The sequence below is a fragment of the Phyllostomus hastatus genome, unplaced genomic scaffold (genome assembly GCF_019186645.2).
Source record: "Phyllostomus hastatus isolate PE091 unplaced genomic scaffold, TTU_PhHast_1.1 phas_contig_40, whole genome shotgun sequence".
Taxonomy (NCBI): domain Eukaryota; kingdom Metazoa; phylum Chordata; class Mammalia; order Chiroptera; family Phyllostomidae; genus Phyllostomus; species Phyllostomus hastatus.
Window position 1 is genome coordinate 5,227,065 of NW_025333872.1, and position 16,342 is coordinate 5,243,406.

At 38.9% G+C, this 16,342-nt stretch overlaps 1 protein-coding gene across 1 annotated transcript in view; it reads left to right on the forward strand.

Moving 5' to 3' along the window:
- The first annotated feature begins 316 nt into the window (after positions 1–316).
- The window catches only part of LOC123821650 (adenylate cyclase type 10-like), a 41,460-nt gene continuing 25,434 nt past the window's right edge, over positions 317–16,342 (forward strand). The window contains 11 exon segments of the mRNA XM_045843255.1: positions 317–475; positions 1,365–1,469; positions 4,121–4,159; positions 5,143–5,286; positions 9,271–9,476; positions 9,765–9,855; positions 9,948–10,036; positions 10,664–10,855; positions 11,540–11,661; positions 15,502–15,578; positions 15,682–15,871. Coding sequence (XP_045699211.1) covers positions 319–475; positions 1,365–1,469; positions 4,121–4,159; positions 5,143–5,286; positions 9,271–9,476; positions 9,765–9,855; positions 9,948–10,036; positions 10,664–10,855; positions 11,540–11,661; positions 15,502–15,578; positions 15,682–15,871 — 1,412 coding nt within the window. The 5' untranslated portion in view covers positions 317–318.

The following is a 16,342-nucleotide window of genomic DNA, read 5'->3' on the forward strand; positions in this document are numbered from 1 at the left end:
AACCGCCCTATTGATATTTATCGCAGATGATCCGTTTTGTCCTGAAAGCATCTTCACTATCACATTTCAAGATGAGAAAAACGTGAACTTCACCTCTGAACGCCCAGCGCTTCCTTGCCACGTCTGCCCCCGCCCCGGAGTCCAGCACCTGGATGATGGTGGGCAGAAGCAGGTGGGGCGGGGCCTAAGGCCTCTTTCAATTAGTGATACCACAAGGAAGCCCACACTCATTGGTTCGTGGGAGGGCCCCCGCCAGGGCCCTCGATACGGATTGGCTACTACACTGAGGGCGCACGGGCGGGCAACCCCGCCACCGTCATGGCGTCCGGTGATTCGGTCACGGCACCGCTTTTGTGGCCTGTGGGAGCCCGGTTGGCGGCGCTGCTTCCCGACCTGCTGGTCTTCAGGACGCCCCAGGCATCGGAATCCGAGCTGGCCACGACCCCAGGCGTCCTCCTTAGCGTCCACGTGACGGGTGAGGGCGAGGGGAGGTGCGTCGCTCCCCGCACCTGCCGAGCGGGGCGGCGGTTGAGCCTCAGCTCCTGGAGGCCATGGCGTTCACCGTCGTGGCCCCGGGCAAGCTGAGACGCTGTTTGACTGTAGGCCTCCGGCCACAGGAAACTTTGAGAGCGGTTTTCAGAGCAGGAGGACGCCTTTAGGAGTAATCTGGCTTAGCCCTCGAGTTCCCTCAGAAATGATGAAATTGTGACTCATAAACGGGAAAGAACTCCCGGACCACACGGCAGACTTTGAATCCAAGTTTGTCCCCAAACCGAGCATTTTCCAATAAGTATTTTTCCTCATCTGCTTATTGTATTCGTTCAGTTAATTAATTCTTTGGGTCTACAATTAAGAGCCCGCCATTGTTCCAGAAGTTAGAGAACTAGCAGCTAATTGAGAGTCGTTTAACAAATAGTTATGGAGTCTATGTGTCATGGATACGAAGACAAGTGATACAAGGTGCCTTCCTCAAGGAGCTCAAAATATGTGTTCTCTAAAAAGCATTAATCTGTTCCCCTTGTCAGCGGTATCTCTATCACATGGGGACAAATCCTACGGTTCCCTTGGCCAGGGAGCCTCAGAGGGTGGTGGGAAAAAGGTAGCTGGCTTCAGGTGAAAAGGGGCTTGGGAACTCCACCACCTGCAGCCCCTGGAAACATGGACAGTGTGGCCCTCTGGATTCTGCCAGGGGCAGCAGCAACCAGCCTGGCCCCCCAACCATGCTAAAGGATAGTGGAATTGCTCGCCCAGGAGATGTGCTTCTTTTACCCTAGTCGGATTGATACATGGATTGATACATGGAGGGAAGAGGGCCTGAAAGTGGGGTTCACAGCTAATTTAGTAATTTCTGCTTTGTTGGTCAGGGTTTACAGCATTAATGGACAGGTTCAGCCTGACCTGCAAGTCGGAACATGACATGGACAAACTGGCCCACATCTTCAGCTATTACATTAGTGACATCGTGGAGCGTGAGTGACCATAGGGGGCAAGGAAGGTGTGGTCTGGGCTCCTGAGGGTTTGCAGCAGAACAGGGCCTGGGGTACTTTAAAAGGGATACGAAAGGGTCATTCTTTCAGTGTTACTCATCTTAGTTCTTCAGGTTGCCACTGACGAGCTCAATCTTTGCCTATAGCTGCCATTCTACCCAGTCTCACATCCTGTTGACTCAATGTTCAGAAATAGGGAAAAAGCTAATTTTAACTTTGTATGTTTGTATTTCAAAATAAAGTATTCCTCAGGGTGTCTCTTCTAACAAAGATGTAATGTGCCTCATGTGTGTGTATTAGATATAATTTACAAAATATCTCTCCACGCTGGTATTGCATTTTGATCCTCTGAGTAGGAGTAAGTATTTCCTTTATTTTCTGCCATGTATCAAGCTTGTGCATATTTGTGTAATCTGGAAAAGAAGCTCCTTATTTGTGCAGTAAACATGTTTTAAGTACTTACTCTGTGACATGCACTGTAATAGTGCAGAGAATGCAAAAACCTATTCTTTGGTACCTTTCAGTCTAGTCAGGACCACCCAACAGAAGTCACTCTGGCCTTATACTCTGTAGTACTTACAGAACATTCCCATTCTTTACTGACAGTGCCTCATACAGTTTTGTCCATCATTGTTAGATTCATCAGAATACTTACTTTGTAGCATCCTCCTTTAGAAACAATTATTAGACTCACCCCTTACCCCTGAGGAACAAGTATAAATGATCTTTCTATTTTTCTCACCAAGTTTAGCTGAAAGGGGGAGATAGAAATTATGTACTAGGTAGGAATTGTAACACCAGGAACTGCTATATATTAGAAATACAGGGGGAAATAAGACACAATTCCTGCCTTTGTAGAGTTTTCATTTTAGTGGGAAAGACAATAGATAAGATGATTATCAATTATACATTCCACAAAGGAAGTACATAGGATGTGTTGCTAAAAAAAGGAAAATTGTAGGGTGGTAGTTTCTATATTAGGGTTGTCATAGGTGGTATTTAAGCTGAGATGTAAATGATAAGAGGAACATGTTGTGAAGAGCCAAGGGTAAGGCATTTCAGATGGAAGTATGCCAAGTACAAAGGTTCTGAAGTGAGGGAAAGCTTGACATGTTTTAGGAACTGAGAAGCCAGAGTGGCAAGAGCATAGCTAGTGGAGGAAGAGAGGTTGGAGGCGAGGTTAGAGAATATCAGCTATATAGGCCATAGTAAGGAGTTTGGATTAGACGTGTTTGTACAGAAGGGAACTGTGGAAGGGTTCTAGCAAGGCAGTGGTGTGATTGACTTACATTTTTTAAAAGCTCATTTTAGCTGCCTCATGGAGATTGGGTTATAAGGAGCTGATGAAGTATAGGTAGTAAGAATGGAAGCTGGAAGAGATCACTGGAACAGTTATGGAAAGATGATAGAGATTTGGTCTAGGGTTATGGTTCTCACCTTGGCAGCACATTAGATAACCACTTGGAGAGCTTTTAAAAATCCTGATGTCCAGACCAATGAAATCAGAATATTTTGAGGTAGGCTCAGGAATTGGATTTTTAAAAGTTTTACAGGCAACTCAGGTGTGCAGTCAAGATGGGAACCATTGGTCTCAAGATATGGCAGTGGATCTGTATGGAGATGGATTGACTTGAAATATATTTTTCAGGTTTAAGACAGGATTTGCTAATGTATTGAATTTCAGTGGAAAGTGGTAAGGAAAGGGACGCTCAAGTTTTCAGCTTTCATAAGTGAATTGATGGTGGCATCACTTACCAAAATGGGAAAGTCTGAGCTTTGAGAATGAAAATCAGATTCTGTTTTGAATATTTTGAGCTTGAGATATCAATAAGCATCCAAATGGAGGAATGAAAGTGTGAGCTGATAGAAAGAGTATAAATAAAGAGAGCCTAAGACTAACGCTTGAGGAATACTAAGGGAGGATTATGATTAGGGAGAAATAACCTACAAAAGAGACTGTAAGACAGCCAATGAGGTAGGATATTGTGGTGTTCATGATACCAAAGGGAAAGTAGTCCATCTAGAAGAGGGTGGTAGTTTGCTGGGTTGAAAATGAAAGATGTCATACAGTGAAGTCAGAAAATACTGAAGTTAGCAAGATGAATGCTGTTGATTATCATGATAATTTTAGTGAACTGGCAGAGATGGAAGTCAGTAACCTGAGAAGAGAATGGTAGAGAAAATATTTGAGTGAATAGGCTTTGAGGAGAAAATTGTGTATAATCAACTCTTGAGAATTTTTTTTGCTGGGAATGTAGGAAAAAAATAAGAAGGTAAAGTTAAAAATAGGTAGGTTAATTTTGTTGTGTTTTGTTTTTGTTTTTTAAAATATTTATAGGAAGAAGATAAGTGAAGTTCTTGAGGGGGTAAGTAGGCCTAGGATCCAGATCACAAGTCAGGGGGTGGCTTTGACGAGAACAGATTCTGCCATTTTAGAGATGATCTAAGTACAAACCAATCTGGGGAGAAGCTAGAAGGAAGGAAGAAGGAACCTAAGCCTTAGAGTGCACAAATAGACCAGAAAAGATAGGAGGAAAACTCAGTAGGTCACTTTTATCATCTATGATTCTTCTGTGATCTGGTATACTTCTGATTTTGACTTGTTTTCCTCTCTCTCCCTTACTCAATTTCAGATGTACTCTGTTTTGGAGGGGATATCCTAAATATTACAGGTATGTTTCAGTTTTTCTCAATATTTAAAGGACTATAAGTGAGAAAAACTATATTAGGTGGAGTTTGACATACTTGTTTATTCAGCATTGTTTGGTTATTAATATGTTCTGGGCCTGAGGAAACAAAGATGAGGAAGACCAGTCTCTGCCTCAAAAGGTCTCCTGGTCTAATGGAAAAGCATTGCCCATATTAAGCTAACATTGATTTACATTTTGTTTAGATTGAATGACAGAAATACAAGTGCCTATAAAGCATTCATGAGAAAACTAATGAGAAACTTGGTCATTAGTAGCAGGAGCTAAATATAAGATAGGGAGGAATCAAAAGTCTCCTATCTGGAAAACTCAGAGGATCATTAACAGCTTTATGTCACAGAGTTGGCTCATATTTTTATTTAAACTTAAACTAACCATAAAATTAGATTTGAACACAAACCTCTTTGCTAGTACCCCTGCCCTTCTTTTAGTATACTGGTGGAGTATACTGGAAGATTACCAAAACAATTCTTAAACCTTAGAAATATGATAGCTTCTACCTAGTCATGTTTTATCACTTTTAAAAAATATTTTATTTACTTATTTTTAGAGAGAGGGGAGGGAAAAAGAGAGGGAGAAAAACGAAGTGCAAGAGAATATATCAATGAGCGAGAGAATGAGATCAGTTGCCTTTCACACGCCCCCAACTGGCCATGGAACTGGCCTGCAGCCCAGACACATGCCCTGACTGGGAATCGAACCAGCAACCTTTTGGTCCAAAGGCCAGTGCTCAATCCACTGAGCCACACCAACAGAGCTACCTAGTCATGTTTTTATATGCTCAACAGTTTTGAGAACCTAAAGCAATATTTTAACCTATGATAAGGTGTAAGGCCAAGAAACCTTGCCTGACACCTTGCATGATATCTTCTGCATTATTGGGAACCTTACGCTGGCCAAGTGATTCCAGATATTTGACCTCTGTCAGCCTGTCTTTGTCTTTGCAGGGAATGTGCTCCTGGCACTGTGGACAGTAGAACAGAATCAACTGAGGGACATCATTACCCTGGTGGCAAAATGCAGTCTGGAGATACAGGAGAAATTTGGGATCTACCATACCAGAGAAGGCCAAGACCTGCAGCTAAAGATAGGTAGTAACTACTAAAAGAGATCCAATTTAATAACAAAAACAAAAAACCACTATAACAATTTTCAAAAGATAAATGACAAATTGGGTAAAAAATTCACAACTCATATCACGTAGACAAAGGGTGAATTTTTCTACTAACATTCTAAGAGAAAAAATGGGCAAAGGACATGAATAAATAATACACAAAGAAATTTATCAGATTGTCAACTTCATAATAAGAAAAATGACAACTGAGATAATTTCTTACCTATAGATAACTCAAATACTCAGTTGCTAAACATATTAAAGATGCTGAGGCTGTGAAGAGTAAGCCTCCTCATGGGGTACTGATGAGAATCAATAATGATACAACTTTTATGGAGGGTAATTCAGTAATTTCTATGAAGATTACAAAAGCATTTATTCTTTATCCCAGCAATCCCACTTCTGAACATTTATCCTATCGCTATACCTGAGGATATATGAAATGTTATATGTACAAGATTATTTTTTAAATATACTTTATTGATTATGCTATTACAGTTGTCCCATTGTCCCCCCTTTATTCCCCTCCTCGTGCACACCCCCTCCTACCAGCATTTCCCACCCCCACCCCCCCGCTTTAGTTCATGTAAGTTCTTTGGCTTCTACATTTTCTATAGTATTCTTAACCCCCCACCCCTGTCTGTTTTGTAGCTACCATTTATGCTACTTATTCTCTGTACTTTTCCCTCTCTCTCCCCCTCCCACTATACCCCACTGATAAACTTCCATGTGATCTCCATTTCTGTGATTCTGTTCCTGTTGTGGTTGTTTGCTTAGTTTGTTTTTTTTTTTATTTTAGGTTCAGTTGTTAATAAAGATTATTGTCATTTTACTGTTCCTAGTTTTGATCTTTTTCTTAGATAAGTCCCTTTAATATTTCATATAATAAGGGCTTGGTGATGATGAACTCCTTTAAGTTGACCTTATCTGGGAAGCCCTTTATCTGCCCTCCCATTCTAAATGAAAGCTTTGCTGGATAGAGTCATCTTGGATGTAGGTCCTTGCCTTTCATGACTTGGAATATTTCTTTCCAGCCCCTTCTTGCCTGCAAGGTTTCTTTGGAGAAATCAGCTGATAGTCTTATGGAAAGTCCTTTGTAGGTAACTCTGTCCTTTTCTCTTGCTGCTTTTAGTATTCTTTCCTTATCTTTCATCTTGGGTAATGTAATTATGATGTACCTTGGTGTGTTTCTCTTTGGGTCCAACTTCTTTAGGACTCTCTGAGCTTCCTGGACTTCCTGGAAGTCTATTTCCTTTGCCAGATTGGGGAAGTTCTCCATTATTTTTCAAATAAGTTTTCAATTTCTTGCTCTACTTCTCCTTCTGGCATTCCTATGATTTGGATGTTGCAACATTTAAGGAAGTCCTAGAGGTTCCTAAGCCTCTCCACATTTTTTTGAATTCTTGTTTTTCCATTCTGTTCTGGTTGAATGTTTCTTTCTTCTTCAAATTGTTTCTGCTTCAAATTGTTTCTGCTCCTTCTTTCTGCTCCAAATTGTTGATTTAAGTCCTGATTTCCTTCCCTTCACTGTTGGTTCCCTTTATTTCACTTTGCATTGCCTTCACTTTTTCCTCTACTTTGCAACCATACTCAACAAATTCTGTGAGCTTCCTGATTACCAGTGTTTTGAACTGCATCTGATAGGTTGGCTATCTCTTAATCACTTAGTTGTATTTTTTCTGGAGCTTTGATCTGTTCTTTCATTTGGGCCATATTTTTGCATCTCAGTATGCCTGTTACGTAGTAAGAGGAGGAGCCCTGGGTATTCGCCAGGGTAGGGCAACCCACGATTACATCCCTGAGATAAGTCCCACTTGATCATGGTGTATTATCCTTTTAATGTATTGCTGGATGCAGATTGCCAATATTTTTTGAGGATTTTTAACATCTATGTTTATCAGATATTGGTCTGTAATTTTCTTTCTTTCTTGTGTCTTTACTTAGTTTTGGAATTAGGATAATACTGGCCTCATAAAAAGAGTTTGCGAGTCTTCCCTACTGTTGAATTTTTGGAATAGTTAAAAAAGAATAGGAGTTACTTCTTCTTTAAATGTTTGGTAAAATTCACCTGCAAAGCCATCCAGTCCAGGGCTTTTGTGTGCTGGGAGTTTTCTTATTAAGAATTTTTTCTTTATCACTGGTTTTAGGTCATCTGTTTATGATGTGCCTAGGTACAGTTTGTTTGGGTTTGTTTTTTTGGTTTTTGTTGTTTTTTTTTTATTTTTCTTGTGCTTAGGGATCTTCTTTGATCTCTAGGTTTCTAGGTTTTTTTAATCAAATTTAAGAAATGTTCTACCATTACTTCTTCAAACAATTTTTTCTATATTCCTCTTCCTCCATCCAGTTGCACACATTAGGCTGCTTGAAATTGCCCCATGACTGACTGGTGCAATATTCACTGTTTTTTTTTCTTCCTGTTTTTCATTTTGGATAGTTTCTCTTACTGTACTTTTTCATTTTTACAAACCTTTCCTTTTGTAATTACCTTCATTCCTGTTTAGTGTGTTTTTCACCTCAAGCCTTGTGATTTTTACCCTTGGAAGGTTGATTTGGGTCTTTTTTTTTTTAATCTCCCATGTCTCTATCTGTTCAGTGTTTTCTCTAGGTTCTTGAATATATGGAATGTGGTTACTACTTTTTTAATGTTCTTGTCTACTAATTTTATCATTTGTATTATTCTGGGCTGGTTTCATTGATTGTTTTTCTCCTCACTGTGGATCACATTTTCTTTATTCTTTATATGCCTGGTAACTTTTGGTGGGTGCTAGGCATTATGAATTCTATGTTGCTTAGTGTCAGATTTATAAAATATTGTCATAATACTCTTGAACTTCATTCTGAGATCTGGGCATCTTGATCCTTTCAGGTTTTGCTCTTAAACTTTCTTGTATGAGACAAGAGTGTGTTTAATCTAAAGCTCTTCTGGCCCATTCCTGAGGCAAACCCCTTCAAAGTTCTGTGAATTATTAAGTTTGACACTCTGGCCAGTGGGAACAGGAACAATTCCTAGCCTTGTGTGATATCGGGGATTGTCCCTTCTAATCTTTTCACGTGTTTTTCCCCCCTGGCCTGAGGTAGTTTCCTCACATCGATGCACTTACTAGTATTCAGCTAAAAACTTGAGGGGGGTCTTGTACAGATTGCTGGAGTCCTGCCTGTGTACACTTCTCTTCAGTATTCACAGTTCCCTGTGACCCCCAGACACCTTGGCCTCCTCAGACTCACTCCTAGCTTTGTGTTTTCAACTCAGGAAGTCTTCTGGGTTGTGCCTGGGTGTCTACTCCCTGAGATGTGTCCTGGAAACTCTCCAGACAGTAGCTGGGGTATCAGAGGGTTCACCTTGTTTTTCCGTTTCTCAGGCATTATTGTGCTCCATTGCTAGACATGCCAATATCTTGAAAATTATTTTGTGTATTTATCAGTTTATGCATTGTTCCAAGCATTATGGAAAACTCATTATCTGTTTTCTATCTTGGCCAAGGATGTCTCTGCCATTCTCTTAAAACTTTTTTCTCTTGTTTTTAGCTTGAATTGGGTGACTTAGACCATGTCCATTAAAATATTGATTTTCTGCTCATCAGCCTTGGTTACATGTAAGGAGGGATGGTGTGATCACCATGACGATAGTTTCTGAGCATAACCATTAGGTCTCTGCCTGCAGCACCTAGCTGTCCATTAAAAGAGCAGCTTAGAGACAAGACTCTTAGAAGCCTAGAATCTCTTGTTTCTTCCTCTATACAACCCAGACTTGTTTGAATATCTATCTCTAGGTGTGTTTGAGACAGAAGGAAATCTGAGGCAAGATATTATTTTCCAAGGTGAGTTCACCAAATACTTCTGCAACTGTGGGCAATAACAAGATTGGCATAATACAGAGAGCAATATGAAGACTCCAGACCCCTTCCTTTGCATAGTTAATTGAGTTTGGCTATTCACCACTTCTCCCCTTTTTTCTGGATAGGTCTGTCTGCAGGTCGGATTTCCCAGGTTATTGTTGGAGATGAGCAGCGACAGTACCTTTTGGTGATTGGGCGGGATGTAGATGATGTCCGGTTAGCTCAGCGTTTGGCTCAGGCAAATGAGATTGTCTTGTCCTGGCACTGTTGGATGCTCTGTGAGCAGTACATGTTTGAAGTGGAAATCATGAAGGAGGATGAAGCTGTGAAGGTAGGGGTCTGGTCCCATCCATTGCCCATTCTGAAAAGGCCATTCTATTACACATGGCAGTCAGTGCTCTGGTGGTGGTCATATATTGCCTGACCGAAACAACAACCATTGGAACTCTATTTTGGAAGGAGGTGGGGGATATTCTCCCAGAAAGATAGACAAGGCAGAACAGTAAGGCTGGAAAGATAAATTATAATCAGGGATGGCATCCTCAGCCCCTCTGTTAAAAAAAACAAAGGTAATCCTGTTGGTGGGTAGGCACAGAATTGAGTAGTTTTCTTTTCATAGTTAAGAGATATGCGGATCATTGACCCATTTGATTTTGATGAACATTTTGACAAGTGCCTCGATTATCTACCACATTACCAGACAAATTCTGGTAAGTTACTTTGTCCTTTCTACCCAAGCTCAAAATTTAAAGATTAATTTTCAACATGACTGGAGACATTTTGTTTGTTTTGCTTTTCTCAGACACTCTAAGAAATGCCCTGGAACTGGATCCAGACTCTGCACTTGAGCAAACCCTGAGGAAGCACATAATGAAAAGTCTTTTGAAGAAGGTTATTTCCTAGTTCTTGAGTCATTGTGTAAACTGTGCATGTATTTATGTAAACAGGTGTACGTTTATATGTGATGACCTTATTTGTATTGATCCAGTTTGTCTCCTGCACCCCAGTGTGTACAAGCAGATTTCCCCATCTGTACCAATTACTGTGATGACATCTCTCATAATTTGAGTTAGAGTTCTCAATCCTAGAAAGTAAAAGCTGTATTTGTTTTTCAATTTGTCCTTCAAGAAACTGGTATACTGTATAGTAGGGTATAGAGTACATATATGCTTGGTAAATATGTGTTGATTGATTGTTTATATATAAACATATGTGAATCCCTTTGTAAGTGATGTAATGACTAATGGAGACGCTTTTCTAAGAGTTATCAAACTAACTCTTAGAAAATATAAAATATTGACAAGTTTCCTCAGTGAATTAGGTTTAAAGTCAAGCAGTTTTCATTCTGTGCACTGGTTTGTATATCTTCTATATCTCTCAAACCTGAATTTTCTTTTAAGATTTGGTCTGACACCCCTAACCTATCTTTTCATACTCACCATGGAATATAGAATTAAAATTCCTAAACACAATACTGACAGTTGAAGATACAGGCAAGGTAACTCACTGTCTTTATAGATTGATGAAGGCCAACCTGTGGAGTATATATCCGAATTTCGTACTGTGACTGTGGTTTTGGTCAGCCTACAGTTCCACAAGACAGCACGGATGTTGTATTTGTGTCATCTTATCCAGAAGGCTACATTATACATCTCCAAAGTCATAGAAAAAGGGGGTGGCCAGCTGTGCCGGATCTTTATGTTTGAGAAAGTAAGTATAAGGGAACCTGATGCATCAACAGTAATGGTGAGTGAAGAGTAGTAGTCTTATATGACCAGTTTACCTCTCACATAACACAGGCATAAGTCAGATTCCCTGGTACTTATTTTGTGACAAGCTATTTTACATTAAAAATATAACTAATAATAGCTAAGGAATGGGATATTCTAGTTAATTGTCAGGGTAATCGAGGGTTGTTCTCTGCATCTCTTTTTATTCAATTCTTGTTGAAAATCATTGTGAAAGCATAAAGAATGTTTTTCTGGCTCTAATAGTAGAGTAAATATAATCAGCTCTTTCTAAGTTAATTAAAGAGCTTGAAAAGGGGCAGTATCAGTATTTGACATTATAGAATGAATGAAGACAATGTGGGCACATCGATTTAGCTTAAAGTATACACTAGAGATTGAAGTTTTGAAAAGGTTCTTGGAATTAATTTTTCTTGTGTTTTAAATTTAAAATTTTTGAATAGTTAAATTAAGATTTTATTTCTTAAAGTCTCCATGTTGGTGTGACCTAGAGTGGTCATTTCATGAATCTTATAGAATCCTACATTCCTAACAGAAGACCAGTGAAGAAAGGGTCTGGCTTCATTCAGAGGAGATGATTCATTTGTGGCAAGCCATATTCCTTCCCCAGGTAAACTCTCTTTTCTTTTTTTGTCCTCTGTCCCAGGGCTGCATGTTCCTCTGTGTTTTTGGCCTTCCTGGGGATAAGAAGCCAGATGAGTGTGCACATGCTCTGGAGAGCTCCTTCAGCATCTTCAGCTTCTGCTGGGAGAATCTTGCTGAGACCAAGTGAGGAGGAAGGTGGGGCAGAGGGGAGCTTCTCAGGTCCCAGGGGGCTCTTCAGTCAGGGTAGGAGGCAGTAACGAGTAGCAGGGTTTGAGGATATCCAGAATCTTCCTAAAGGGGAGAGAATCTGCCAAGGGAAGTCAGAAAACAAGATCTATTAAGAAATCACTAGTTACAGAACAGTATACTAGAAATCCACGGTAAATGAAGATTAGTTTCCATCCACTGGGGTGGGAGAGGTGGAGGAACAGAATACACATAGCAAGATTCAAGAACACTGCAAAGGAATAAGCAAATGTGTAAATTAATATAATATAAAAAATATATCTATGTGGAGGGAATGTAGAACAAAAGCTGCTAGTCTACCTACTAGGGAGGGGAGGGAGGGGCAATTACCCAGGTAGGAAGGAACCACAGCTGGCTAATGCTCTCCTTCTGGCTTTCACTCTTGGTCTTTTCCAGACCCATTAACTTTTCTGGAATTCAAACTGATATGATCACCCTCCTCTGCATCTACCTCACCCTCCCACCTTCTATAAACTCCTAGTCCTAATAAAGGTAGAGAAAATTCCATTTTCCCACTAGTTGCACAATGACAAAGTTGGTTGAAATTTCTCAAATAACTTTTTTTTCCCCCATCAGAAAACTATGGGGAAAGTGTAACATAAATGGATTTGAAAAACAGTTATTTCTACTGTTAACATTGAGTTAAAGATTTATTTGCTTGTCATACTTATTCAAGATAAATAAAATTATATCACACATTTATATAGTGCTTTAAAATTTACAGAATGCTTTCATGTATACTACTCACGTGAAAATTTTTATTCCTCTTTTACACATGAGAAAACTAAGACCACAGAAGAGAAATTACTAGCATGTAGCAGAGCTGGTAATGAGACCCAGATCTTCTGTTCTCCAGTTCTGTCATTTTCATTATCCCACAACTGCCTCTTATAAAATGCATATACTCCCCCAAAAGGATAACATATATTACCAATGTGATATAATTGTAAAGACATACTCACAGAATGTTAGAACTGAAAAAATTTAGATTATCTGATCCAACTCCTTATTTTACAGATAAAAGAGATGCTATAGTTGCTTCGTATATACTCAGACTTTTAGCCCAAGACAGATATGTGTTGGCACTTCTTTCAGGCATGCGGGATCTGCAGATGCTACTACAGCCTACTTTCAAATCTTATCTCCACTGTGGGTGTGCTGGGCCATCCCATCCAGTGATGGGCTATTCTTGCTATTAAATTTTGCATTGACTTGTATATTTATATATAATGAAGAAAGAATATATTCTTCATCAATGAAGAACATTTTTTAAAAGAAGGAAGGAACATGGACTGCCAGAGGGATTATAAAATATAAAAAAAGAAATAAGAAGTAACCAAGTGAGAAAAGTATTATTTGTTTCATTATCAGTGTCTTGTGAATAACTGAGGTTCTTGCATGCATAACTGCATTCATTCAACAAACATTGGTTGAGCACAACTATGAACCATTTATTGTGCTAGGTTTCATGCATAGAGAAATGAGACACTAACCTCAGCCAAGTAAACAACTATCTTTAATACATTGAAATATAACTGCAGTGAGCACACAGTGGAATATGTAGATGATGATGCACACGTGAAACTTACGTAATGTTATCAACCAATGTTACCCCAATAAATTTAATTTAAAAGGAAAAAAGAAATATAACTGCAGGAATAAAATGCTGTAGGAGCTGCAACAAACTGCTATGGGAAGAAATAGTTAATTTTCACCAGAGATGCCAGAAATGTCTTGACTATAGAAATAACTTTTGAGCCAGGTTGAGAAGAAAATGAGTTCAGTAGGTGGAGAAAGTAGGAAAAGGTATTTTAGACAAAGGAAGCATGATGAAACTTTAGATTTTTAGTCTTGTCTTTGGTATGGTAGCAGAACCAACTGCCTGGTTCTTGTCTTGAGTATCTCTTGTAGTCATCCTGGGCAATGGGCCCAGTGAATGAATGGTAAGAGTCTTCAATCCTATCTTTCTTGTAAATTCTGCAAGAGAATTTTAATGTCTCAGAAAATAGTAATGCTAGGATTGTTGTCACTATTCATGCTTTATGAACAACTGAAAATTGTTTATTTGTAGATTTAACTTCAAATTGCTCACTGCACCCTCATTCTCCATCCATATATCTTGTTATTTGTCACAGGAAATTTTCACATCAGTCAAGTAAACCTATTCTCTGTCCATTGCCACTTTTGAGCTTTTGCCTCACCTAGAACTGTATATGCCCTTTTAAAAAATAATTCTTATTTCCAGTGCTTTTCCGTCCATGGCTGATATAGAACCACTTCTCCATTCTGTTTCCCTACTCTAAACACCTTTTGTGCTCTTGCCTTATTGAACTACTGTATTTTGCCATGTATAATGCACACATTTTTGCCCAAATTTTTGAGTGAAAAATAAGGATGCACATTATACATGGGTAGTACTAATTGTGAATCTATATAAATGTTTTTAATTCTTTTACATATGCTTATGCATTAAAAGTAAAACTCTAGTAAGCAAAAATGATATCTGTGTGCAAAATAATACCCTAGAATATGATCATCGATTTTGTTTCTAAATATAAATAAATAAATAATTGAATTTAAAACTTAAAATGAAAGATTTTTTTCTTGAAATTTTGGGCCAAAAATGAGGGTGCACACTGTACATGGGAGCTCATTATACACAGCAAAATACAGTATTTAGTTTTGCAGAAGCATGCCAGACTCTTCAAAAGCCTATGCCTTTATCCACTAGACAGAATGCTGTTGCCCCACTTTGGCACTTTCAAGGTCTGATCACATCCTCTCCTTTATGAAATACATTTTTTACTCTGCAGGTAATGCTTCCCTCCTATTTGTTCCATTAATTTGCTGTACTGATCACTAACATGTAGTATTTGTCTTGTTAAACTATAAATAAACCTTTTCATTTTCCTCATTCCCTACCACCCTCCTCACCAGACTGAACTTCTCCAGGGAAGCATATTTTTGTATAGGTCTCATTGTTTACACACCCAGCCCAGTGCTTGGTACTGTACATACTTCTCAATGCTTGTTGAATGAATGAATGTATGCATGTATGAATGGATTTAAAATGATTACTTAATTTTTTAAATTAATTTTAATGTCTAGTTTGCTTTAGGAAGCCTTCCATCAGAAGTGTGACCTTCTGGCCATTCCTTACTCTGACATTCTAACATTATTCAATACATTAACCCTGTTCTAACATTTGTTGATCTATTTAATTTGGGGGTTTTATCTGAGGCAGTGTGGTATAGTAGAAATAACATTGGTCCAGGAGTCAGGAGACCTGGATTCTCATTCTGATTCTACTCTCGACTTTTGCTGTGTAACTCTGGGAAAGTAAATTAGCTTCTTGTTGCTCCTGTGGGTTCTTTTTTTCTTTTTTGTCAAATGGGGTTCAAATATGTGCCTTACATATCTCATATGTTTGTTGTTCATTATCCCTTAAAGAATCAGATGAAGTAATCAATTTGAAAGTACTTCAAAAAGCATATAAAATATCTGACAGATATAAAGTATTTTTAGGGTTTTTTTTTTACTAATAATTACTCCCCAACTAGAACTCCTGGAATAGAGGGACCATTTTGTTCCTTTTGGTTATCTCCCTAATATTCAGTACTTTGTACCCATGATGTGCTGAAGACTAACAGCATCCTCTGGCCTTTTCCATTCTGGGCTCTAAAACTAGTCTTCAGGATCTAGATAGTGGCAGATCTAGTGCCTAACCTGTAGGCATCTGACTGTGTATTTACCCATTATTGCTTTTCTGATCCCCAGGCTTGTTTCCATCAGTATCACCAATGGACCAGTGTTCTGTGGCGTGGTTGGGGCAATAGCAAGACATGAATATACAGGTAGAACAGGACGCTGGACTATTAGTGCCATGACTTAGGGGGTAAAGGTGGAGGAGGTGATCCAAAGTTCTGCATCCTTTTCTTTTCTGTCTCCTTGACACAGTTATTGGCCCAAAAGTAAGCCTTGTGGCCAGAATGATAACTGCTTATCCAGGTTTGGTGTCTTGTGATGAAGTAACTTACCTAAGATCCATGCTACCTGCTTACAACTTCAAGAAACTCCCAGAGAAGATGATGAAAAACATCTCCAACCCTGGGAAGATGTATGAATATCTTGGCCATAGAAGATGTATGTGAGTGTCATTGTGTGATAGTTCATTCAGATCAGGGCATAGGAATAATCAGTGATGGTATGAAATTAGAAAGATGCTTCTAGTACTAGACTGCTGAAATAAGAGACATAAGAGGAGAGCTTTGTGTCTGAGATCTTCATTTATGTTTAGTTTTTAGCTAGTTCCTCAACTAGTGAACTTCTTGCTATCCAATAGGAAGAGAATAACAATAGTTCATTAATCTAGATGTTGTTTTTTCTTTGTGTACTTCATACTTCCCTGAACCTAGAACAATCAATAATACTTCTTCCCTTATCCCAAAATTTTTTAGTTTTTAAAAAACCCTTTTATACAGAATTCTGCACCTCTTGAGTGATCTGAAAGTATTTGCATATAAGGACAATTTTTCCTCTGTCTATTTAGAGATATGAGTGTTATCTATTTATTCCAGTCTATTTTTAATAGATACATTTCCCTTTGTCTTTTTCCCTA